This window comes from Lynx canadensis, chromosome B2, assembly GCF_007474595.2.
Source record: "Lynx canadensis isolate LIC74 chromosome B2, mLynCan4.pri.v2, whole genome shotgun sequence".
NCBI lineage: Eukaryota > Metazoa > Chordata > Mammalia > Carnivora > Felidae > Lynx > Lynx canadensis.
Window position 1 is genome coordinate 121,150,169 of NC_044307.1, and position 25,441 is coordinate 121,175,609.

The 25,441-nt window shown below is 36.9% G+C and overlaps 1 protein-coding gene across 1 annotated transcript in view; it reads left to right on the forward strand.

The window, feature by feature from the left end:
- Positions 1-25,441, forward strand: part of EYA4 (EYA transcriptional coactivator and phosphatase 4) — a 236,287-nt gene that overhangs the window by 131,629 nt on the left and 79,217 nt on the right. The window contains exon 3 of the mRNA XM_030317113.1: positions 13,566-13,615. Within this exon, the coding sequence (XP_030172973.1) occupies positions 13,566-13,615 (50 nt within the window). The remainder of the gene's footprint in view (positions 1-13,565; positions 13,616-25,441) is intronic.

The following is a 25,441-nucleotide window of genomic DNA, read 5'->3' on the forward strand; positions in this document are numbered from 1 at the left end:
AGCGCCTTTTATGAACTCTAATAGGGCCAGTCAGCTCTGTGTCAAGTAAATACTGTAGTGGCATCAAAACCTGGGCTGAACCAGTGCTGCAGGTGGATTGCTTATGCTTCTCCAGTTTCTCAGCCACTGCAGCGAGAGCAGCCAGCACCGTGGGAAGACAGCGCCGTCCTCAGTTCCTGAGGGCACTGGGGTTTCCGCACTGCTGCCCAAACCTGAAGTAGGTAATGGCTTTTCACTCAATTCCTCCCTTGAAAACGAAAATGACTGCAAGAAATACCGGCCCTACGAACCACTCAGGTTGAGCTGTTTATTCGTCGGCTGTCGGTCTCTATCTTGAGCCCTTTGCCTCAGTGTATCATTTCGAGCCCCGCTGTAAAGACGGAGAAAAATGGAAGAAATCATCCCAGAATTATGTAGATAAATTGGAGGCGGTAATTCCCATAATGCCTGTAAATGCCAAATTGAAATATTGTAGGAGGAACTTACCAAATGAGTTTAGTCTTTCGAGATTGGCGAGATACATTTTTAAAGGGTGAAGGGATGAAAGTTTCATAACATTGTTTTCTTTAAAGAAAACAATTCTTTTTTTTTAATTACAAAGGGAGCTTCAGTGCCAGAGAATGGACTTAATTGCATTATCTTCATCTCTTGAATTTAGCTGTCTTTTCATTTTATTAGAACTTAACATATCTCTTCCTTTTAAACATAAACGGCTTTATTTTAGAAGACATTTTACATAAAATGATAACCTCTGTGTGAATATTTATAATTGTGATCAGCCCTTCCCATACCTTACATAAAAATACATAAAAAATGAATTACATAAAAATACCTGTAATTATTTTCCCACTTTGTCAACATACTTGTGTGTAAGGGAAGAAGAAAATGCTGTACTTCCTGGAGAAATGTAATAATGAAAGTAAAAATTTACAGGACTTCTTCCTCATCTAAAAAAACCAAAAACCAAAAACCAAAAAACAAAAACCCCACAATGAACAAACCGAAAATGTTGGGTTTGGGACATTGAGTACCAGTCTTCATTTAATCCTTATTTTAATGAGTACCAGTGCTTAACTTGTCATGAGGCATTTCTTTTCCTGAAATATTTTGCTTTAAAAGAAATTAAAGTAAAATTTGCTTTTAGAAAACTTAGCACAGGGATTTAACTTTTCGAGTAGCTATACCAGTGGGCTCTGAATGGTCACAAGGATTGCGGCTTGGCGGCCTGGGAGTCAGAATCAATACTGTACTTCTCATCTGTGCCCACTGAGAGACGGGCACTGTCCATGGGGGTGACCTGTGATGGTACGTCATCTTACCATAAACAGAAGGGCGTGGAAAGCCATCGGCTGGAGCCAGGAGTGTTTACTCACCAGGTGTCCTCCTAGTTACCCTGAATAACTGCACTGCCTCTGGAGCCAGAAGGGTTCATTCCAGAGCAAGGTGTTTTTAAGGCTACCTGGATGTTGGTTAGAGACTGTAAGCCTTTCAGAGTATTGTGTAATCCTCCAACCGGGTTTCATTCTACTCACACTGGAGAGTGGAATTTACTGGCTGTTGAACTTCACACACACACACACACACACACACACACACACACACACCTTACTTCCAAGTAAAACTGGATTTAGTTTCAGGTTTGGGGACTTTAAATGAGGTAAGTTGTGTTTAGCTTTTGATTGAAACATTATAACTGCTATTATATTATGTGGTAAGCCATCCGTGTAAGTATAGGCAGTTCTATCTCAGAGAAAGATGTTAATTACAGTAATTTGGATTTTTCTCAGTTTTAGCATAAGGATGATAGAAGAAATATACATAAAATTGAGCAAGCAGATCAATATAGAGAAAATCCCTAATCTGTACATGCTGAAACTTTTAAATATGTTTTATTTTTACTACTTGAAACTTAATTACATTTTGTTAATGCTGGGAGAAATGCAGACGAAGCAGTAATTGATAATTAATAGATGAGATTTCATGAGAAAACGTTACTAGTTGACTTTGAGGAGTTTCCCTTATAGGTGCATGCTGTAGGATTTTTAAAAAAATTAATACCATCTATTTAGATGAATGGCCATTTTTTTCTGGATAATTATTTTTGTTTTGAAATTGTATGCTGAATTTGGATTTTTCATTAGATTTCAGATGTAGTCATGTCGACGATACAGGCTTTTGTATTTTTTAAGAGAGCAGATATTTTTCTGTATGGGATTTTGTTTTCTGCTTTTTTCCCTAAAACACTACTAGTAAAATCAGGTTTAATTTTAACTTCTTTAAAAAAAAATCTTAAGTTTCTAGTTGGTTTTACCTTCATTTGGATGTGCAGCTGAGGAGATACTTTGATTTAGAACCTTGATGTGGAAGCATTTGGTGTGCTTTAGTTTAGATTATTTACATATATTTTTGTGTCTTCGAATCTCATGAAGAAAGAGCGTGAATTGCTGTGTCTGCTGCATCAAGGGGCTAAAATGTGGGTAAATTGTCACCATCCTTCCGAAATCTAAAAGAATTCTTTCACTCAAGACCACCGAGGAAAGCCTTGCTCTGTTAGTCCTGTTTTATTATTCTTGTGAGAAAAACACAATTCAGGAGGAGAAAATGTCCTCCAAGTGTCTGTGGCCCCTGATTTACTGTCAGAGTTAGATTGTTTAGGGAACCTGTTTGAAGAAAGAGAGAATGAATTATCACAGCCAATAAGTTTTCCAGTTTGGTTTCCAGGGTCTACTGAGCATCAGTCCACGCTATCCGGTTTCCTGCTTCTTTTCTTGATTGCAGTTACTATTTTCTGAAACCCCGTCTAATTGAACAATGATGTTATCCTACCTTAGTTTGCTTTTTGAGTGTTCATTTTTCACCAAAATTTTCTACACTACTAAACTATTACTTACCAAAATGGCGACAGAAACAGATACCAATAATCTATAATGCTTTGTGTTATAACTTCTCAGGGAGAGGGAGGGAAGGAAGGAGAGAGGGAGGGCAGGAGGGAGGGAGAGAGAGCAAAAGGACAACAGAGAAAAGGCAATTTAAAAAATCTCTACTTTGATTTTTCTCTCTCTTCCTCTTAAGTCCTTTATAAAATTACTGTTGTTAAAATTTTGAAAATTACACGATCTGACTTTTCAAGCTCGCAGCCACCCGCAGAAGGAAGGTGGTTGTGTGTGTCCAGGGCAGACTTACATTTTGCTTTGGGGAAATGGTGCAAGCCAATTTTGAAGGTAATACAGCTGTTGAAGAAATACAAAAGCCAGATGACTTCATAAGTGTGTATTGAGGAAACCAGGATAAATTGTCCTTAGAACCTGCTCTCACAGAGCCATTTTAATTGAGGTCAAAGAGGAAAAAATCGTAAGTACATTTCAATTATTTATTAGGTTTACCTAGAATGAGACCTTCACTACAGATAGCCCTAATCTATAATTCCTTTCCTCTTTAACCCTTGAGTTTAACCACGGTGTGGTTCCATTTTACTTTGAGACCATAGATTGTTCTCCATTCCTTATGATACATGAATATTTAGGACCACAGAAGTTGTGAAGTTACCTGACTAAATTTCACTTCCATCTAAGACATGAACTTCTACATTTAAAAAAAGCTTACAATAAATTGCTTAGTTTTTATTTGAAATTACACAGTTAATGAGAATATTTCTTATCACATATTTGTACGTGTGAAATATGTTTCACACGAAACTGTTTTGTCTCATGCTCTTAGCCTGCAAGTAATTAAAATGTTCATTTAATTCGATAGAAAATCTACTCAGACAGAAATCACGTAATTTGTGTTTTTCAGTGTGGAAATTATGTTACAGTCTGTGTTTTATGAATTCTGCTAAGGAGGAATTTCATTTTAAGATTAAAACTTAAGGAAAGGTGATTTATAAGCTTTTTATAAAAATGGTTATACAAGATGGCTTTAATAGAAAACTACTTTCAATTTCAAAACTGAAAAATGTTGCCAAAATGTTGTAAAAAATATATGATTAAAATGAATCATGCCACACAGTATATTTTTTTATTAGTGTATATAGTTTAAGTAAAAAATAAAAAGCTTGATGCCAACATCCCAAGATTTTCTCTTTATAAAAAACATTTTCATTTTATGGGAGATCAAGAATTTAAAATTTACACAATTTGAAAATAGAACTCTTTATCAATATACTGTGCAAGAAGTATATTTACATCATGCGTGCATTAATCTTCAAATTAATTTACAGATATATGCTGTTCAATTTAAAATTGCCTTTAACATTTTATTGCATATGTTCTATCTATTAATTTGTTTTTAAAGTTAAAGGTTGCATGAATTTTCTTTAAGTTATTATGATACCTTTGTGCATATTAGGAAAGTCTTTATGTACTAACTCAAAATATCTTTTAGAGTTTATACGTTTCAAACTAAGATTTTAACAGAAGCTTTTACTAAAATGATTGCCTATCTATTCTACAATTATATATCAATAAACTGGATTATCTCTATGTTACTTATCATTCAAGTCGAAAAGGTTAGTTATCAGGCAGATGACGTTAGGTGCACTAGAGTGTGTTACACAATGATTGATATTTATGCTGCAAAACAAATGATAGCTAATCTATGCCTGTGGCCAAATTCTTTTGAAGTTTCATGGCTAAGATGAGCTGAATTTGTTAAGTGGTAAAGGGCTGCGTTGTCTAGGGGCCTGATGTGCTTGGCAGGTCATGATAAATGGGGAAGTGTTTCTTAACCTTGTGGCCAAAACATTCCAATATCTAAGAAAAGGGTGGGGGGTGGGGAATGACCGCAGAAAGATGTAGAAGACATTGCCAAAAACATTAGCAAGACCTCTCCATCTAGGGAAATAGGGTGAATTCTAAGATTATTTTTAAAGCATTATTTGTGTGAATTCATAAATCTTGAACAGAGGGAAATCTAAAGCTAAGATTTTTATATTTAGTATCAGTAGAATTGTTCTATCCTGGCTCATTGAGAAAATGTACCATAGAGTCAGCAATTTGAATTCGATTGCAGTGGCTTCTACCAAATTAACGTTATGCTCGTTGATTACTAGTTCTTGGTTTGGAATTGATAATTCTACTTTGCCTTTTTGTTGTTTTAATACTATCTGCCTTGTGACACCCGTGACTGCAAAGAAACATGTAAACAAAACGTATAAAGGAGACCAAGATTGATCTATGGGTAAATATCTCTTAGATGTTTATAATCAACGTTTGTAAGACAAAAAATTTCCTTTTAAGACTCATCTATCATATTTAGTTAAAGTATCATCGTTGAACAATCAATCTAGTCTTGTTTCCAAACCTGGAGGGGAAAAAACTTTCATATGTGCTGTAACCTGATATGTTAAGGCATCTTATGGTTCCTTTTGTGGCATTTTAAGTACTTTGTTACCTTTGATATAGTCCCTATTGGGTAATAATCAAAAAACATACCTTTAGAAGGAGTTTGAAATTTTCCTGGGTATTTCATATAGTGTATGTAGAGTTTATGGCAGGTGACAAAGGACTATGGCATAATTAAGGAGAAAATGTGCTTCCAAACGCTAAAAGCATATGAGGTTTGACATTTGATTTAATACTTCTATGTTGTACATATATAATTATGCTTTGTTTCCCTGAGTCATTGTTACTAAGTTGCTTTTTAAATCTATCCAACCTTGCAATGAACTCTCAAATAATGTGAATACTATTGTGACAGTTGTAGTTGATGAAGAGTTATAGCCCATAAGATTTTTTTACTTTTAAATATAATTCCTCCCCAGTGGGTGATTTTGTATAACCTCCCTCCCCCAAACCTGGGTCCTGGAAGGCCCCCTGCTTTCAAGGCCAGAAATCAAGTGAAATCTTGCCCATGACAGTCCAATACTAGAGGGGTAAAATAATTTCTACTTCAGGTTTTTGGTTGTGGATTTTTACTTCTTAACCTTCTAACCCTCCTATTCTTAGTGTATGTGTTTATTTTGTTTACTGTTGCAGTTAAAAATGGAATATTCAATTGTTTCTTTGTACTTTATCTATGTATAGCATTTAAAGAAAGGATATGGCAGTTTTTCTTTGAACTGAGGTGGATATAGACTTCCAGTTTTGTAGTAGACTTCACTCACTCTTGTAATAAATAAATAGTGTGGTCTTTGGGGAAATGATAGTTGGTGTTACAGGGGAGAACTTGGGGAAGCAATGATAAAGAGGTTGAAAAGGGATTTACTAAGAAAAGGGAAGAGTAAAGAAACTTTCCTAACTCCATGAAAATGATTTCAGAAATCTATGAATTTTAGAGCAACAAAGTTTTTATTTCTGAGAAAGAATGACGCTTTATAAAAAGTAGATTTAGATTATTTCATAATTAGATTTTTATAAAATCTATCTCCAAGCCATTGATGTTTTGGCCACTATTTGGCTAATGGCATTTCATTTCATTTCATTTCATTTCAAAATCTCTCAATTTGTATGGGCATATAAAAACAGGTATATTTTTAAAAAACTCTATGTGACAACTTTGTGTTCCAAAGTTTTTTTTATACTTTAAGTTTTTAGAAGTCAAAAAATGAATTGTAACCTGTATAAAAATGTAGAATAAGTCCGGTTGAAGAATGTGAAGACATTTTAGTTGAAGCTGGTTTAGATAATGTCTAAGTTTGTATCTGTATGGGACTATTAGAATAGCAATTCTATGCTTATCTTCTCAACATAAATTACATTTACTCTGCAGCACAAATAATCATAGATTATCTCATTAAAGTGTACATCCCATGCTAAGTTCTAGAGTGGTATTAACTTGTAAATATTATATTTACAAAGTGAACATATATTCTGTTTGACTATTCCAAGTAAATAAATATTAGAATAATTTTTGGCAAAGCCTCCGTAGTAAAAATTATATATTTTGTTGAATACTCCAACTATTACTATTTTGGCTCAATTTTTAAAAGTTAATTCATATACCTACTTTTCTATTTTGTCAGTTTTGTTACTGTGTGCATTCTGGAGTAAAAATTAAAAAAGGACAAATTTTAATTCATATTTATTTAATGCTACTAACTTGAGAATAAGATGATCTGAAGAAACCCTTCAAACTCAATGTCAGCTGGTTCAACTAAATGAAAAAAATTAAACATTTTAAAAAGGGTCATCTAATTAAAACATATTTAATGAAGGCGCCTGGGTGGCTCAGTTGGTTGGGCATCTGACTTCAGCTCAAGTCATGGTCTCGTAGTTCCTGAGTTCGAGCCCCACATCAGGCACTGTGCTAACAGGTCAGAGCCTGGAGCCTGCTTTGGATTCTGTGTCTCCCTCTCTCTCTGCCCCTCCCCCGCTCACACTCTGTCTCTCCCTCTGTCAAAAATAAATAAACATTAAAAAATAAATAAAAATAAATAAAATGTGTTTAATGAAAACATAAGTTACATTCCTAGGATACAGCTGGAATAATTATAAGAAAATACTTTTTCATTCCATTATGTAATTTGGAATTCAGATATTCCAACTTCTAAGTATTAGAAAATAATGAAAAGTGACACATAACAGTTGATATTTCAGGAAGCTTCTTATTTTCACTAAGTCAGAATGTAAAGGAAGTGAGGTTAGATACCTATACTTCTTTATTAGGCAACTATTTACAACTTTATCCAATCCAGCCATAAAAAAATACATTTTATAAAGTGTACAGACTCTCAGCATTGATACTTTACAGTATTTGTACAAATATTGTTTACTTATGAACAGAAGTCACTTTTGCATTTAGAGTATTTATATTTGAAATACAACCAAAGTTGGCAACCTGAATTTTTGTGGTTGACAATAATCCTGTGTCACTTTCTGTGTTCACAAAGAATTTCCATGCAATGATCTATAGTATAATTTGCATTTGGAAAACAAATTTCATTTTTCTGTCTTTTAATCCATTTTTTTCCTTAAACATACTGCATGTAAATCTAATTTACGTTATATTTCCTACACAGTTCAGTGAAGAAATAAAGATTGTCTTATATACCACCCATAAAAATATGCATAATGAGTTTCATTACATCAGCAAACTTTCATCTCTGAAATTTTCATCTTTGGATGAAATTATTGGAGTATAATTGCAGAACTGATCCTTTATTATCACTGTATAATATATCCTAAGACTTAATCATTAAAGTTCATTTCCAAACAAAATGAAGTTACAAAAGAGGTCTTTTGAAAATGTCATCATCCATTATTCCATGTTTTATTTTTTTTTATTATCTTTAATGTTTCAGGACTTATAAATAGCAAGATTAAGTAGAAAATAATTGGAATAATTGGTTCCAGCTGTTTAGAAGATGATGGATAGGATAAAAGAAACTTGTTCTTCTTTGCAATTTTTTTTAAATGAGTTAATTCTGTTTCTCTTGAAAAGATTGTAACCTTCTCAAAGCACCTAGCGGCTAGAAAATGTTTAAAAATTTAAGGTGATTTTTATACTTGAATATGATAATCATGATGCAAAACATTCTATACATGATACATTCTACATATATTTTCCAGACATTGGCAATATTGATTACTCTCTCAACAAATCCTACATTCTTTATAATTCATTTAAAAAGTACAATTTATGTTACTTACATACATACCGCCTTAAAAAACTTGAAGGATGAATGGTATTGTGAATTAGAACTACTTTTATGATTTTCTAACTAAGGTAATATTATTGACCAGTGTTCTCTATTCCTTTATTCTGCCTTATTTTCTCTTGGCACTTACCTCTGACATTATATTCTTTGTTTACTTGTTTACAGATGTACTGAATGTCTTCTCCATTAGAATGCATGATCACCAGGCAGGTTTTTGTTGGTCTGAGTCAGTTTTATTCAACAGAAATAGGGTGTAAGCTGTATATGTATTTTAAATTTTCTAGTAGCTGCATTCAAAAAATAGAAAGAAACAAGGGAAATTATTTTATTAACCTCTTATATCTCAAATATTTCATTTCTCAATATAAAAAATATTGAGATATTTTACATGTTTTTCTTGCTAACTCTTTGAAATCCTGTGTGCCTTTTATATTTACAGCACATCTTAGTTTAGACTAGGTTCCTTACAGGTTCTAAATAGCCACACATAGGGGTGCCTGGGTGGCTCACTCGGTGAAGCATCTGATTCTTGATTTCAGCTCAGGTCAGGACCTCACGGGTTCGTGAAATCAAGCCCCATGTCGCCTGCAGAGGATTCTCTCTCTCCCCCTCTCTCTGCCGGTCACGTTTTCTGTCTCTCTTTCTCTCTCTCTCTGTCTCTCAAAATAAATAAACTTTAAAAAAAAAAAAAGCCACACGTGGCTAGTGGCTGCTCTGTTGGACTGCTCAGGTCTGGTTCATCTCCATGCCTACAGCGGAACCTAGAATACCCAAGGCATTCAGGAAAGCTCTGTTGAATGAACAGATCCTGTTTATTTCAGACGAAAAACACCAACAAAAGCACAAAGGTTGCTTCTCACGGTAGCCCTTTTTTGCAGTGGGTGGGGTGTTGGTAACATGGCTAGGTGCTAGAGGTATTTGGATAATTTCTTCAAAACTCCATTTCACTTCGCATATATGGACTTGAAATGTTACCAGTGCTTGGTAAAAACAGGTAACTTCAGTAGTCCAGTTTAAAAGATTCCTTCAACGGTTACCGTATTTCAGAGATAACTAGTAGGCTCTTTAAACATTTTTCCATGGGATGTTAGTTTCAACTCTTAGTTTTTAAAACACCTAATAAGAACAAGTGGCACATCTGGCCTAGGAGAGAGAGAAAGGCTTGATGTATAGGCTTCAGTTCTAATTCCACCCCTGTTAGTGCTAGCTGTGGGACATTGGACAGGTGGTTTAACCTCTTTGAGCCCTTCGTGTTCTCATTTGTGAACACTAATGATGTGCCCATCATACCTGTCTTCATAGATTAAATGAGATTACACATATACATAGTCCAGCGTAGTGAGTAGAAAAAAAAAAATAATTGCTTAATAAATGGCAGCAATTATCATTATTATGAATTAGTAAAAATTGAACTTGTAAATAGCAAGATGTTTTGAACTTCATTTTAAACGTTTTAGGTTGTATATTTATGAATTTTAGGTTCTTAGCGTACTGATTAAAATGCCTTCATATATCTGGATTTGAAGTTTACTACACAGCTTGCTTGCAGGTTAACCTTTCTGGTTCTCAGTGTTATCCTCTATGAACTGGGGAAAAATAGTATCTAGCTAAGCATTGTGCCTCATATATAATACAAATTCAGAACTTTTAGCTGTTATTCATTCATTCATCCTAAAAAGTTAGTGTTTTGATATTTTTATGTTAATTACATACTAAATAGTTATTTTCTTAAAATAAACTTGTAATTCTTTTTTCATTTCGCTTTGATTCTGCATGCACTTTCATAATGTTAAGTAGGGTTAAAATTCACATTAGTGCAGCCTATTAAATGCATTTAACACTATTCATTTTTTTCTTCTTGGCATGTTTTTGCCCACCTCCTTGTGTGTCTTATGAAAACTAGGATTTGGATTTAAATAATGGGCATGAAATTCTGCCTCATTTCTTGGCCTCCTTGTTTCAACTTTGTTCAGAAACAAATTCAAAACTAAATTGGTGATCTTGGCGACAGAATATATTTTGTAAGGATATTCTTTCTCCAATAGCATATCTACTTTAGCACCCACCATTTAATGAAGCGTTGTTGGTCTCTCAGATGGGAGAGTGTGTTCATGTTTAGATAAAACTCTCTCTTTTCCCCCTAGTTCTGTGATCAAGACACAATAGACGTAAGTTTTTTAATGATTCATTTAACTTTTTTCTCTGTCGGTTCAGAAATAACAGGGTTTTGAAGTATTTAACAAAAGTTACAAGTTAACGTCTTTGTTGTTCTTTGGCATTATTAAAATGTCTTTTCAAGGACAGGTTAAAAGATGAGATCATGTTCTTCTTTATACTTTGCTTCAATCAGTAACCGGATTCTGTCAATTCTGTCTCAGAAATATCGGCCAGAAACATCCTCTCAACTCTGTCCTCATGGCTCTCAATTTAGGTCTTCACCATCTCTCACCAATGGATTGAATGTGATCCACTTAGTAAGCCAGGATTTGGGGAGTGTGTGAGTCCATTTGAGCTGCCATAACAAAATATACCACAGACTGGGTAGTTTATAAACAACAGAAATTTATTTCTGTCCGTTTTGGATGCTGGAGGTCTAAGAAGAAGGTACTAGCATGGTCATGTGGTGACAGCCTGCTTTTGTGGTTCACAGCCAGTGCTTTCTCACTTTGTCCACACATGGTGGAAAGGTTAGGGAGCTCTGTGGGGTCTCCTTCATGAGAGCATCAATCCCATTCATAAAGGCTCCACCCTGATGACCTAAGTACCTCCCAAAGGCCCCACTTCATCCCGGGGGTTGGGATTGCAACATATGCATTCTGGGTGGGGGGGGACACAAGCATTCAGACCATAACAGGGAGTGTCTGCTCAAGGCGAGGGATGTAGTGATGTGCAAGGTCAATGCCATCGCTGTTTTCATAGAACTTAAACTTTCTCTCCTGTTGCATTAGTCTCTTCAGCCCTCACCTTGCCCCCCTTCCACACTATCTTCTACATCATCTCTAAAACGTATTCTTTCAGAAGTGTTCAATTCAAAGATTAAATTCTGAATTCTTTGCCATATATAAGGTCTTTATAATAGGATGCCTCTGGCATATCCCATGATGTTGAAATATCTTTCTCCAAACAGTCTTGGAAGACGTTATCTTTTAGGACTCAGTTGAGAAGTCACTTCCGTTGTTACTGTCCCCATCTTCCTTTGGCTGGGGTAGATTGTTCTCTGAGCACCCATAGCACTGCGTAGACCTTTCATACTGCAGTCCTAACACTGCATAGACGTTTCACACGGCAGGATTCTGAGTATTAACTCTTCCCCCATTTGACCAGGAACAAATGAATGAAACCTGAAAAAAAAATCACTTTGTGGAATTTACAGCTGTAACAGTATGTATTGACAAAGACCTGTCTGTATGTACTTCAGTCTTTCATCACATACGTATTGTTAGCTCTGAATCTGAGACTCAGTGGGTACTAGATAGTAAGTAATCAGTAGATGTGTTCCCTGCCGTTATAATTACCACTTTGAGGATAAATTTTAAAACGTCAGAACTGTATGGTTAATTATTTGGAGAACGCGTTCTTAGAAGCCATGGGTATTAAAAAAAATTCTTTGTTTATTAAACTACAGGAAGTCATCTGGTTCTGACTCTCGGGAGTGTATGTGTAGTTCGCTAGGATGGTCTGGAACTTCTTCAGCCAGGTGCAAAGTCCAGTCAGCATAGTCTTGAGGAAAATAACATTGACTTTGAGGTGATTTCTGCATACTCCCTGGACAACTCGTGTAGTTTCTGGTGAGGAATCATGGGAAGGAACCAGTGGGAAATAAAGTTTTTTTTTGTTCTGGTGGCCTTCCCTTTAAAAAAAAAAATTGTTTCAACAAGTTTTAGTGGACATAAGACTTTATGTGGGTTTCAGAGTAAATTTTATATTTTAAGAAAAGTATTCCTTTTTTAACTCTTCTTTAATTAATCTTGAAAGCATTTCTTTACCTCATGGTGCTGAGTTCCGTGTCAAGAGCATAGAAAATGGTATATGATAGGAAAGGAAGGATGACCTCTTTGCTCAACAGTTTTAGTTTCATATTGTGTAAATGTGTACGCAGGATGCAAAAGAGAGCGTGGTTAATCAAGCAAGAAAAAGAATTGATTTCCCAGATCATGAACATGCCTTGGCTTAGCAATGAAAGCAAAAAAATTTTTGAAATGGAGTCTACTTTGCATATACTATACCGTGAAGTCCATAGTAGTTGAATAAAATATCTGTGCTTGAAGTTAAATTATGAAAGACCATGGATTTTTGCTTTACCTTCTTTTAGAGAATGTAGCACCCACTGTTGTCCAGAAATGGGTAGCAAGTCCTGGAAGCAAAAGACATTTTCGTTCTTTACCTTTTGTGGGCTAAAAACCGCAAAGTTGAAATATAGCCTGCAAAATATACTGCAACTATATGTGAGAAGTCTGTGAGCAATGCTGGAACTTAATTGATATGCTGAGAAATATAGAAAACATACAGCCACCGGATTGAGAAAATGAAAATTAATATGTGAATGTTTTAGCTAACACCATACTTTGCCCCAGAACCTGGTGTTTATTATTGTGCACTGTGGTAGGGGACAGAAGTGATATCAATTGGAAAAACATTTCTCAGTGAATTGAGAACAGTATGGCTTTCTTGTTCCTAAGTGGGAAACCTGGTTCTTTGGTTTCTTTGTTCCTAGTTAAGCTAGTCCCAAGCCATTTTGACTGAACATTTTACATACTTACGGAGTCGAGGGAAGTGCCGTTGGCAGCTGATCATGGGATAATAATGAACTACACTATTTAGCCCCGCATGCTGCCCTTGTAAAATGTGGAGATTATTTTATGGAGATCTTGGTGGGCAGGGCTGTGTCCACTTTAACAAGTGTGCGAACCTGAGCGGGGAAGTTGTATTTTCACAGGAAAATAACTCGCGCTCTTTTCTTTTCTTACAGGTAAAGAAAACGTGCACAGAATCAGATGCTTCAGAACCTCAGAATTCCAGGTACTGTAAGATAGAAGTCAAGACTCCACTAAGGGAAATGGCAATTTTGGAGAACTAGTCAGATGTTATACTCCAGATGCAACTGTGATTTGAAGCATTAAGGTCCAAAGAACTTTTCTTTATGCAAGCTACATTTCATATTGGCAAGGGTACCATTAATCGTAACGTGAATAAAAAGGATTGTGATTGAAGTCACCTTTAAAGAACAATAGTAGAGACGGCTCTAGAAACACTGGAAAACACTGTCCCTTCACATTCATTATTTGAGTTCAGCTTCCTTTTTCTTTCTTATCTTTTCTTATAATGTATTTTCACATCTGAAATTCTTCCAGAGATTCCACAGCTTTAAAAAATCTGTGTTTACCAGTAGAACCACAATATTTTTTTTTCAATAAAACACTGCTAGATTTTGAGAATGCTCTCAAATTGGAAAAATCAAAATCGACTTGGCATTCTCTTTTTGGTTATTTGGAGCCTGTAGAAATGATGCAACAAAGTGCTCAGACCATTGCCTACAGGAATTTAGCACCGTGTAATTGCCTGTGTGTTTGGTTCAGATACCCAACAGATGTTTTCAGGCCTACACGTGTTCACTTCAAATCCAGGTTTGAATGTTAAATGGAGAAAGAAAAGTATTGTAGGTACCATTACAATAATAAACATATCCAGAATACGATATTGATGATATAAACTAGCTTATTGCGTCAAGAAATTTGTATTTAATGGTGAGACGGGTCTCATTTATTTTGTCCTACTTGCTTCAATGCATGATGTAAGTAGTGATATTATTGCTCTAATACAGCAGGACAGATCTAGGTAGAAAGTTAATGGCCACCGTATATCCTTTTTGGAGAACCAGTATGTATTATGTACGGTACCTTTTCAGGTTGAGTAACACTACCTCTGTTTTATGCAGTGTGATATTCCTATAATTAATTCCTAGACCTATTATATTAAAATGGTTATAAACGGTCTTTTCTTCTGGACCGTCAAGAGTACATAACAGGATAGAGGACTTTTTGACATGTGTTCTTTGGCATTTTGACCTTTGTCCTTTATAATTAGGGATCAAAATATAACCAAAGAGTTTTACCTTGTTGGAGCCTGAAGAAATGGATGAACCATTCCAGTTTTTCCTACAGAGCAGAGTAATTCCAGGGCTCATGGAGAGAGAGAAAGGCCCAAACTCAACTTTGTGAGCATTTCCTTTCTAGTCATTTTGCTGACCTTCCTGAGTGACCTACCTAGGGCTTGTTATTTAAGTAATTAGATATTTTTTGCAAAGCTGATCTTAAGGCTTAGTAGGAAAAAAACAGCAATATCATCATCCTTCTTAATATTTCATATTAAAATGTTTTACCCATAAGTCCACTCAGGATTTTTGGACCTCGTGTTATGCTAAGATAAGTTTTAAATAAGCAGAAAGCCACCAAACTGATTTTCTTCACAGTTGTTTTCAGTAACATAGAGGAAAAACAGAATTTGTAGCTCAGTGTATTTAAACCAGAATTAGATCATTCTGTTTTTTTTTTTTTTTTTTTTTATCTGTCAAATCCTGGCTTATAAGGCCTTAAAAGTACAATATTGTTTTTAAGGTAAATAAGGGTTATTTTTAAAACACTATTTACATATTTTATAATATAATTATTATATTAGCATATAAAATATAATGTATAATGTATATTAATTGAAAGCTATCTGTACTTCCTGGAAACAAGGAAGTGGTTGCCACAAATTAGCTGCTTCTAAAAAGTTTCCCAATTTGTAATATAAATAGGTAAAATTAGGCAAATCAGTATCTAATGACTCGAAAGCTTTTAACATGAAAATCAAACAAACAGTCCTTACTTACTAAAATACCAAATGGAAAGACCTTCAAGATGACTGAGGATCATTAACTGGTTCAAGGTTGCCTACACGTTTTGATCTTGACTGGTCTCCTCTCCTAACTTCTGGTGCAGGAGACAATTTCCACACCCTAGAAACGTCCGTAACATACAGACATGACTATTCTTGAATTCTGTATTTATTCATGGGTATGAGGTATTGGAGTACCAAAACTGGCACTTAGTTAACGCAGTGATGGAACACCAAGAGAATAAAAATATGCAAAATATCATTCTGCACAGGCTACAGTAACTTACTGAATAGTCAACAAATCCAAGAATGCCAAAAATAGTATTTATTATATACATGTACTGAAATTCACTTTTTATCACCTATTAAAACCCACACACACACATACCAAAATGTCTTTATTACAGACACTAGGCAGCGTTGCTTTAGCAATATACATATATGACTACATTCTTTTGTGCTTATTAGGAACCACAAACCTTTTTGTATTCTCTTTCTGTCTCTCCCCCTCCTGTGTGTATGTGTGAGAGAGAGAAAGAGACAGAGAAACAGAGACCGAGAGAAAAGAGAGAGAGATTGATTGATACAGATTGAGATTTAAAGCCTGGGGCTAGATAATTCTACTGTAAACAAATCTAAAGTAAAGAAGTGAGCTCCAAATGAAATACTGCATCAGCATAAAATGCATGCAAGCTGGAGACCCGCTGCCTTATAAAGTGCTGCCTCACTTGGAACGTAAAGCTAATATAATTCATTTATTTAGCTAGCTTTCTAGTGTGTTGGTTTTGGATATGAAAAGATTAGAATAAATGTAGATGGAAAGTGTTTTTACAGTAGGGAAGTAATTAAGTTGGGTGTGGAGACTTTGTAAGGAAAATTCTTAGGGTGACATATGTGTATCAGCAAATTCTTTGTCTTGCTTGGCCTTAATTCCTCTTTTGGAAAGAAATGTTTGGGCCGTAGATGTGACTGGTAGATGGGGAAAAAGAGACTTTACCAACCTATGTAAGTAAGGTAAAAACATCTTAGAAATAACATTATATGTATATATTAAAAGTCAGCTATTAGGGACTGCATTTTCTAAGGTTCATAAAGCGATATTGAATTTGATGTTGTATGGAAAGTCACATGATGTGCTTCATAGAAAAATGGACATTTCTTTTTTTTTCCTTTTTTTTTTTTTTTTTTGCTTTCCTCTGTGTTGCTAATCATGTAATAGTATCATTGGCTTTTGTTCCTAAAACTAATGTTAACCATAAAATGGATACCATTGAAAACAAAAATCTGTATTTTTCATATACTTTATCTAAACCTAAAATTGTCTGTTACTAGATAGACTATCCTAAAAAGTAAACTGAAATATCATTTTTATGTTGATTTTTTCCCCCTGTATGGGTGGTGAATTTATTTGTGTAGCTTTGTGCCTCATTTGAGTCTTCACTGAAAATACATGGATCTTATTTAATTGTGCAATAATGAATAACTTCTGGACAGGTGAAGTTACTAGAAGTTTCTGTAAGTCTCGCATATTTTTAACTTTCTACTTTCAGTTCTCTCTCATAAGAGGTGAGGAAATCATTTATTTCATTCTTTAATTTTGTTCTTGGCAAATATCTTATATGCAAATATGCCTGTATGTTAAAATAGTCCCCGTGATACCTGAATGATTTCTTTGGTGACATTCTTTGGTGGAATTTGGTTTCCCTTTCCCTTTCTTCCTGTTTGGGTCACTAAAAATGAATGCAGCATTTTCACCAGGAAGAGACCAAGAATGTAGACAGGAAATCAAACTCAAATCCGGCAATTTTGTTTTCTACTTCTGCTACTAATTATGGAGTGAATGGAAATAAAGCATTTTAGTGAAATTGGCTGTGTGAAGTGACTTCTAGGAAACATATCCATTCTTTTCCTGTTACTGCTTCCTCTCATCCCAGCCACAGTATCTGCCACCAGCAGATTATAGTAGGGAAATACAAGGGAGGGTAGTAAAATATGGACAGTGCTCATGGGAACTGTGAGCTAAGATGCTAGGTCTTCCATGTGAAGAATAAAATGAAAGGATTCAGTGGGTAATGGTGAGGGGTGGACTCTTCCCTCCTTCAAAGGTTGAGCAATTTGGTTTGCTGGGAAATTGGGTTTCCTGAAATCAGCAAAGCCTCCGTTGGGTGCTGTGACTTGCCCTAGTTTCTACTGACTTGACAATGATCACAGAAAGACAGAATGACTCTCAAGCTTTGAATGAAGCCCCGGAATGAATCTCAGCTTACTATCCAATATTTCAATGAGCCTCAGGAATTTGATCTATTCAGTGTCTATGTAGAAAATCTTTACAAATGCTACTAATTCATGTTGTGTAAATAGTTATGATTTAGCAATGTTGTACTTAAGGCATTACGTTGTACATATTTGTTTGCTGGTAAAACGATTATTGTAATGCTTCCAGAAGCCTGAAATGTTTACCGGCGTAGAATTTCGTGTCAAAAAATTGAATGCTGTGTTTTTTTCATAACAGTGAAAGCTGAGGGCCCCTTTGTGAAAACACACATTTGTATTTCACTGTGTCAGATCAGAGACCCATCTAGCCCAATATTGTGTCTCTAAGAAGCATCAAAATCCATCACTACCAGGTTGCCTGTTCTCAGATTTGCAAATCTCAGGATTACGTACTAATACACAGGTTCTCTCAGTAACAGTCTCAGCTATTCAGTCCGCGTTCATGTAACCATTTCATTGACTTAGTTACATTGCTAGCAAATACTATCTTTTGGACTATAGAACCCAGAAAATTAATAATCACACTACAAAATTACTTTGTATTAATTCCTTCTACAACCACCTCTTTCAAGTCAGAAGGTATACTTACCCTGAAAATGATAAATGATTGATGGATATGCTGAGATAGTGTGATTTAGTTCACAGGTCTGGGGATTTGGAGAGAAAGAACCTGGAACTCCATGGATACATAGTTAACCGGAGTCATGCCGTAGCTCAAACTCTTTCTTTCCAATTGTGCAACCATTCTGCCTCATTTGAAAGCCCAGCCTCATGAGGATGCCTCTGTGGTTTCTTTATTATTTTGGCCAGCATTTATTGGAGGTTTTCTGAGTCCGTTTGCCTTCTCTGGTGTGTGTTGACAGATTCCTACAGAGGTGGAAAGAGCTGGGATTCTGAACAAGAATGAAGTGTGTGTTCTGTTTTGCAGTTAGTCATATCCTCAGTATCGAGATATCTTGACCCTTTCGGTCACGGTAGCCGTTGAGCTAGTCTCCTCAGATGATTATGTAAGGTATCCACTAAATCCCTGATATCAGTTAGTGATAATCAAAGACTTAAAGAACAGTCTCAAAACTTAGATTATTGTTTTCTAAGTGCCCTATCATCATAGTTCATGGGAACCCCTGGTGATGTACCTTCGTTGGCCAGTACAGCTCTACCCTTGTGTAGCTCTATACCTGTTAATTGTTCTGCTTGTATCCCCTCCAGAATTAATTACCTTCCAAGATTAAATGAGTAAATGAGAGTAAAAAAATGTATGTGAAAGGCCCTTACACATTGGTACTCACAGAAGAGTTTCTTAGTATGTCTTTAAAATCAAACAAGATAATGGAGAAGGCTAGGCTGCAAGTAAAGGGAAGAAGGGCCTCACTGTCGATACTTCATTCACACGCATTTATGTGCATTTTAGCTTTGGCTTTATGTCTTAGGATCCCTAGGTCTGGTTCATGATCTTTTTGCTTACTTCTCATTTCATGTTTTTCTCATGTAATTTTTGTTCGTGACTCTTGACATGGCCCACCGTGCCTAGCATGCTCTGGCCACTGCTTTTCTCTAGCTTTGGTTTCAGGCCAGCTTCCCGTGGTGGAAGGGTCTGGGCTCACAGATGCCATTGTCCTTCCACAGAGGCTGGGACCGCTCTTTCCCCATTTGTGCTATGCTCCCCCTCCCAGCTTTGCTCCCCTACTTAATTTCAGCTAATCCTTCATAGGATCTCTGACCTTCCCCGGTGAGCCAGTGGTCTGGACCCATTGTCGTGTGGCTGCGTGGCCCCATGTGCTTCTCCTTCAGGGGCACCTCATTTGATTAACGTTGGCTTCATTCACTGTACTATACGCTCTACAAGGTCAGGGTCACATCTACTTTTTGCTGTTCCCTATTATATCATTATGTAGCACAGTGCTTAGCAGGTACCAGGTTAGTATGTACCTGTTTAGTGAATAGTAACTTCCGAATATGCAAATCTAGCTAGTAATCTCTCCTGGAACATCTCTGGTAGCCACAAATCCCTAATTCAGTTTTATTAGGGATTTCGCTCTGCCGTCTCAAACTGCTCTTACAAAATACGATGATGATTACACTCTCTCCCCCAGGATCGTTTCTTTCCTGTGATAGATAATTCTCTCAGTTGTATCCTGCCTCAGGACTGTAGAGTAATCTCTGACCTCTTTCTCTCTTTCCTTTCCCAAGTCCTGTTGGTCATCAAGTTGTGTTTAATTTTCCTCGGCTGTGTTTGGAATCTCTTTATCCTGCCCTTCCTACTGCGGCTGTGAAAGTTCAAGCTGCCCTCACCTCATCCCTGAATGAATACAGTGCATTTCCATGTGGTTCTCTCGTTTCCCTAAAGACCTTGCCTTACTGTTTTGCCAAGCTGTCAGATGAGCCCTTCTTGATGACATTTTCCACATGGCATTACCCTGTTCATTGATCAGACAAACGGTATTTAGTAGGCATTCAAAATATACACAGAAGCATGAACAGATCATCTTAATAATAGAATTGTGTGCATGAGGTAAAAATGAAGACATACGTGTTCATACCGAATTGCTGTCTGGAAGAGGCCAGGGATTACTGGGATTACCTGTTACCTGCTGCCCTGTTGCCCTTAGTCTAATCTGCTAGATATTCATTTAGTCCTATTTCATATTCTTCCTTTAATTGCAAAGTAACATAAGAACACACGAATCTACCGTGGGTCTTGGAAAGTACATTCCTGAAAAAATAAACCAGTTACATATACTGTGATTTTCATTTTTTCCCTTCTCCTGTCCTCGTTTCCTACATGGCTTTTAGAGGAATACAAGATTGTTGGGTACTATGTGGATGCTGAAAGCATCCATCTTAGGGTACTACTTGCTTGGTAGTTCTACAGGTGAGCTCATTTCACAAGAGAGTTAGAGGAAAATGGTGCCACCAGAATGCAGCTTGGACACTGAGCACTGGGGACCAGAATGCCCGCGAAGAGTTTCAGGGAAGATTAAGGGCTGTGGTGGAATGTCAAAGAATAGATAAGATTTGAAGAAATGGGGAAAAGAGAGCCCAGTGATGTACAGGAAAGGACTAGAAACTGAAACTGACAGGGATTTTTTTATAGGTGGTGAGTAGTCCCAACTGATGCATGTGGGAAAATAGTTGATGAGATTGGAAAATAGGTAGATTATTGCCAGCTTGGATTCCTAGGTTTTTTGGTTTTTTGGTTTTTTTTTTTTTTTTTTTTTTTTTTAGTTAGGATTCATTGGTTGTAGCCACTACTATGAGGCAGTTTAAGCACAAAGGAGGAATTTTGGTTTTTTGTTACTTTGTGGTTTTGATATTAATCTGAGAGAACGTGAGAAGAGAGGGTTAGAGGGTTTGCTGGATTTTGTAAGATGTGTGAGCAGAGTAGGGCCCACCTTCCTGATCATTTCTTATTCACCCAGGTCCTGGCCTCTTTGCTACTTGATGTCTTTACCTCTTGATGAATATTGGCTGATTGGCCTTATTTTCTCTCAAGGTCCCACAGTAGGAGGAAAATTCCCATGTCACAGTGCTCCTGATATAATTTTTACCTCTATGGTAAAATTTCTAGACTGGAATTTCTCTCTCTTTTTCTTTATCTCAGCTCCAAATTTCTGGGGAAAGGAATGGTATCATTCCTTTTCTTAAAAAAAGTTTATTTATTTTGAGAGAGAGAGAAAGTGAGGAGGGAGAGGGGCAGAGAGACAGGGAGAGAAAGAATCCCAAGAAGGCTCCATGCTGTTAGCACACAGCCCAACACAGGGCTTGATGTCATGAACCTTGAGATCATGGCCTGAGCCAAAATCAAGAGTTGGACATTCAACCAGTGAGCCACCCAGGCACCCCTACCCAGGTCTGTTTTATCCAGCACCCCTTCCCCAAGTCCTAAAGTTTCATAAAACCCAGCTTTTATCACTGTCTCCCTCCCTCATGAGATATAACTCAGTGGTTATCCTTTTCACTAGGATGGAGACTTGGAGCTTGATTTCATAGGTCAGACATCTATAAACTGTGGTCAGCAAAGAAGAGATTGTGTGACAGAGCTTTAAGCTGAGTGGCAGCCAAGCTTCAAAGTAAGAGGAGCTCCATTCACCTCTTTCTGAAAAGCCTTCTTGTAGTTCTTGACCCTCCTGTCCCCCTTCCCCAAGCTGACCAATTGCTATTCAGTGCACCCAGTCCTTCTCTTCTGCTCTCAGATGCCAGTGCAACTGGAAATTGCTTTCTCCATTTCCTCCAGTTGTTAAATGATTGTCTGATGAATGCACTTCATGCCACAGTTCAAATTATTTATCTTTCTGAAGAAAAATTTGCCAAAATGAGGATACAGGTTTGGTCTTACGTTTTTTAAGAGGCCAACTCTCAAACAAACTCAAAGAAATACAATGAGTGATCAATAACTTAGAGCCCCAAAATTTGAAATTTACAGATATTGATTGGGAGGTCACTGGTGGGTTGCTGATCAGGTAATAACGTGATTCAATTGTACTTGTGATGACGGAGCAGCCATTGCACAGGTGCCTGGAGGCAGGGAGGCTAGTAGCCATGGGACTTACTTTTTTTTTTTTTTTTACATTTATTTATTTTTGAGAGACAGAGAGAGGCAGAACACAAGTGCGGGAGGCGCAGAGAGGGAATGTGACACAGAATCCAAAGCAGGCTTCAGGCTCCGAGCTGTCAGCACAGAGCCCGACTCAGGGCTCGAACTCACGAACCGCGAGATCATGACCTGAGCCGAAGTCGGACACTTAACCGACTGAGCCACCCAGGTGCCCCGCCATGAGACTTTACTGAAAAGGCCTGAGAGACGTTGAGCAAATGGTGTTATTTTTAGATGGCATTATACAAGTTTTTTTTTTCCTATGGTTTAAACACAGTTTCCAAATTTCCACATCATGTATTATTTATTTATCTTAAGAAAACTACACATATTGTAAAGCATGAAATAATAGATTTGGCTTGAAACAGGCATGGTGGCAGTGGTAGGGAACTGGCTTCTTCCTGACAGCTTGCATTATTCTCTGAAGATGAGGAGACGCTTGATTTCCCCACATGTATTAGTGATGAATTCCAGAGGATGGCTGTGTTCCTGGTCAGCCTCTCTTACAGTAAACGGAGTTCTTCTGAAGTCTTTCTGGTTAATAATATGAAACAGTCATTCTGGAGACCGTGAGCTGCTCTGAATTAATTTGGTCAGAGTAACACATCACATAAAGTAGCATTAGTTTAGCGTCTTTTATCCAGAGGACCCGAGGAGCCCCAGAGTGATCATCAAAATCATTATGGTCGGGGGCCGTGGTGGCCTCTGAGATATGCCATGTTGGCTGATGGGATGCCATGTTGGCTGATGGGGCTCCTGAGCTACATAAATCCTTACCGTTATCCTGGACTTGGTGTATTTCCAGTGCAAAGTTCTTGACTCAGCTGAGTAGAAAATGGAAATTTTTGGAGGGTCCTCTGCAAGTTGGGCCAACCGAAAGCGGCAAGAAACCAGATCTTACAGTTTTCTTCTCAGTAATTCACTTAGAGCAACACTTACTCTTGCCCTTAAAGTTACTATTGATCGAGCATCATCATCTATGTGTCGGGCACAGGTCTGAGTGCTTGAGATACTTCAGTGAACAAAACAGGAGCATACGTGATGAAGGATTATTTCAGGAGATGAGAAGTACTAGGGAATAAAACAGAGTCTGAGAGGTTCTCATTTTAAATTGGGCAACATTTAAGCAAAGGCTTAAAAGCACTGGTACTAAACCACGAATAGGGCTGGGGGAGTGCATTCCCTTGGGGATAAGCCAATGCAGAGCCCTGCCTGGTATGTCCAAGCAACAGTGGGGAGGGCATTGTGGCTAAAAGGGAGTGAGCCCAGAGTTTCAAATTTGAAGTGGCAACATCCTAGAAAAGCTGCAATTTCTGTTATTTCCTGTATTTGAAAATATTTATTAAGAATTTTAATAAATCAGTTGTAAATATTTTTTCTTTCTCCTGGCCTATGGATGATAATCTCTGACAGGCAACTCATGCATCACTGCCACACGATGGGCTTGATGGCCTGCCGGGAACACCTCTTTTTGCCACACCACATGCATCTTGCCAAGACAAGGGCTGTGTCCTGATCAGAAGGCTTCAGACTCCTTCGCCAGCAGAGCTCCAAAGTCTGAAGGCATTTTTTAAAAGTAATACTCCTAAGATTTTAGCTATATACATATGTAGAGAGAGATGAGGGCTTAGATTCCAAAAACTTGATTCATAAAGACACAGAGATTCTGCTCATTATCTCACAGTTAATCATCACATCCCTGTTGTCTTAGCAACCTACAGTGTGCCGATTTGCTTTGCAATAAGCCAATAGATGAATGGATTCTTTGTTCATGTGTTTTATAAATTTCTATCACCTGATACTTGATGTCTTTCTGGCATGCTTACTGTACTAAAAAACTTCCTTTTTATTCTTCAAGTTTACGTCACTAAAATACTTTATCGCTCTTAAAAATCTAAATCTCTAATGAGAAAATATCGACCTAAGAATAACTGGAAAAAAATATATGTGAGACTTTATTATAAAAAAACGCTTTCGTTTTCATTATAATTAATTTCCAAGGCTCAGTAAACTTGGCAAACTGAGTCGTCTTACACCCTTCACTTGCACAAGCATATATGCGAACTACAGAGAAAGAAACAGCTAGCTTTGCCTGATGACAGATCTAGGTGTCATAGACTTGATTCCCCCAAACTCACATGCTCGCTTTTCTCAGATGCTGTCTCAGAGCATATTTGTCTCTTACGTAATTGCAGAGCTTTCAAGTTCATAGCTTATTAAGGTAGATGTGGGCGTTGCTTACATGCGAGCGTGGGCAAACATGGCAGACTGGATGAGTTCAAATCCCAGGTGTTTGACCTTGAGCAAACTGCTTCATTTCTCTGTGCCTCAGATTGTCTCATCTGTAAGTGGGGATCATGCCGTATTGTCCTCGTGGGTATGTTATCACTGGAATATTGACAAATGACAGTCTAACAATTAAAAAGAAACAAAAATAATAAAACATAAATGTAAGCATGCAAAATGTCTAGTCATGCGGGCTGCTGTGGTAGTAACACTAGAAGCCCTGTGTTCTTGAGCAGTTCCCAGCAGATGTCTGATCACGGTCAGAGGGGGCTACTGGGTATCTTCAAAGTTCAAAGTTGCTTGCCTTAGTACTGTATAATCATTCTCATTAGTTCTGATCACTTTGATTCTCTCAGGAGAAGTTAAATTATGTTTAGCATCATAGCACGTGGTGGAATTATTTCTATACAAGAGCTTCTATATTTGGATGTGCTGTTGCTTAAGACGACACACATCTCAGCCACCCGGACAACTTGGCTAAACCCTAATGATCATTTCTTGAAGGTTCTTGATAGCTGGAGTTTTGCAGAAATATTTCTTTTTCACGTTGATAAGGACAAATCAATGCCTGACTCATTTAGGGATTTTTTTTTTCAATTCAGTTCAGGTACCTAGCATAGTACCTGCACGTAGTAGGAAAGCAATAAATACTTATTATACGAATGAATGAATGAATGAATGAGCAGCTAAGTTATTACATTTTTTTGTGCGTGGAAAGTTCCTCATGCCTTTACCTATATTATTCTCACTGCAGTATGCCACAGAATAATTAATAAGGCTCAAATATCATTTGTAAACAAGGTCAGGTTTAAGAG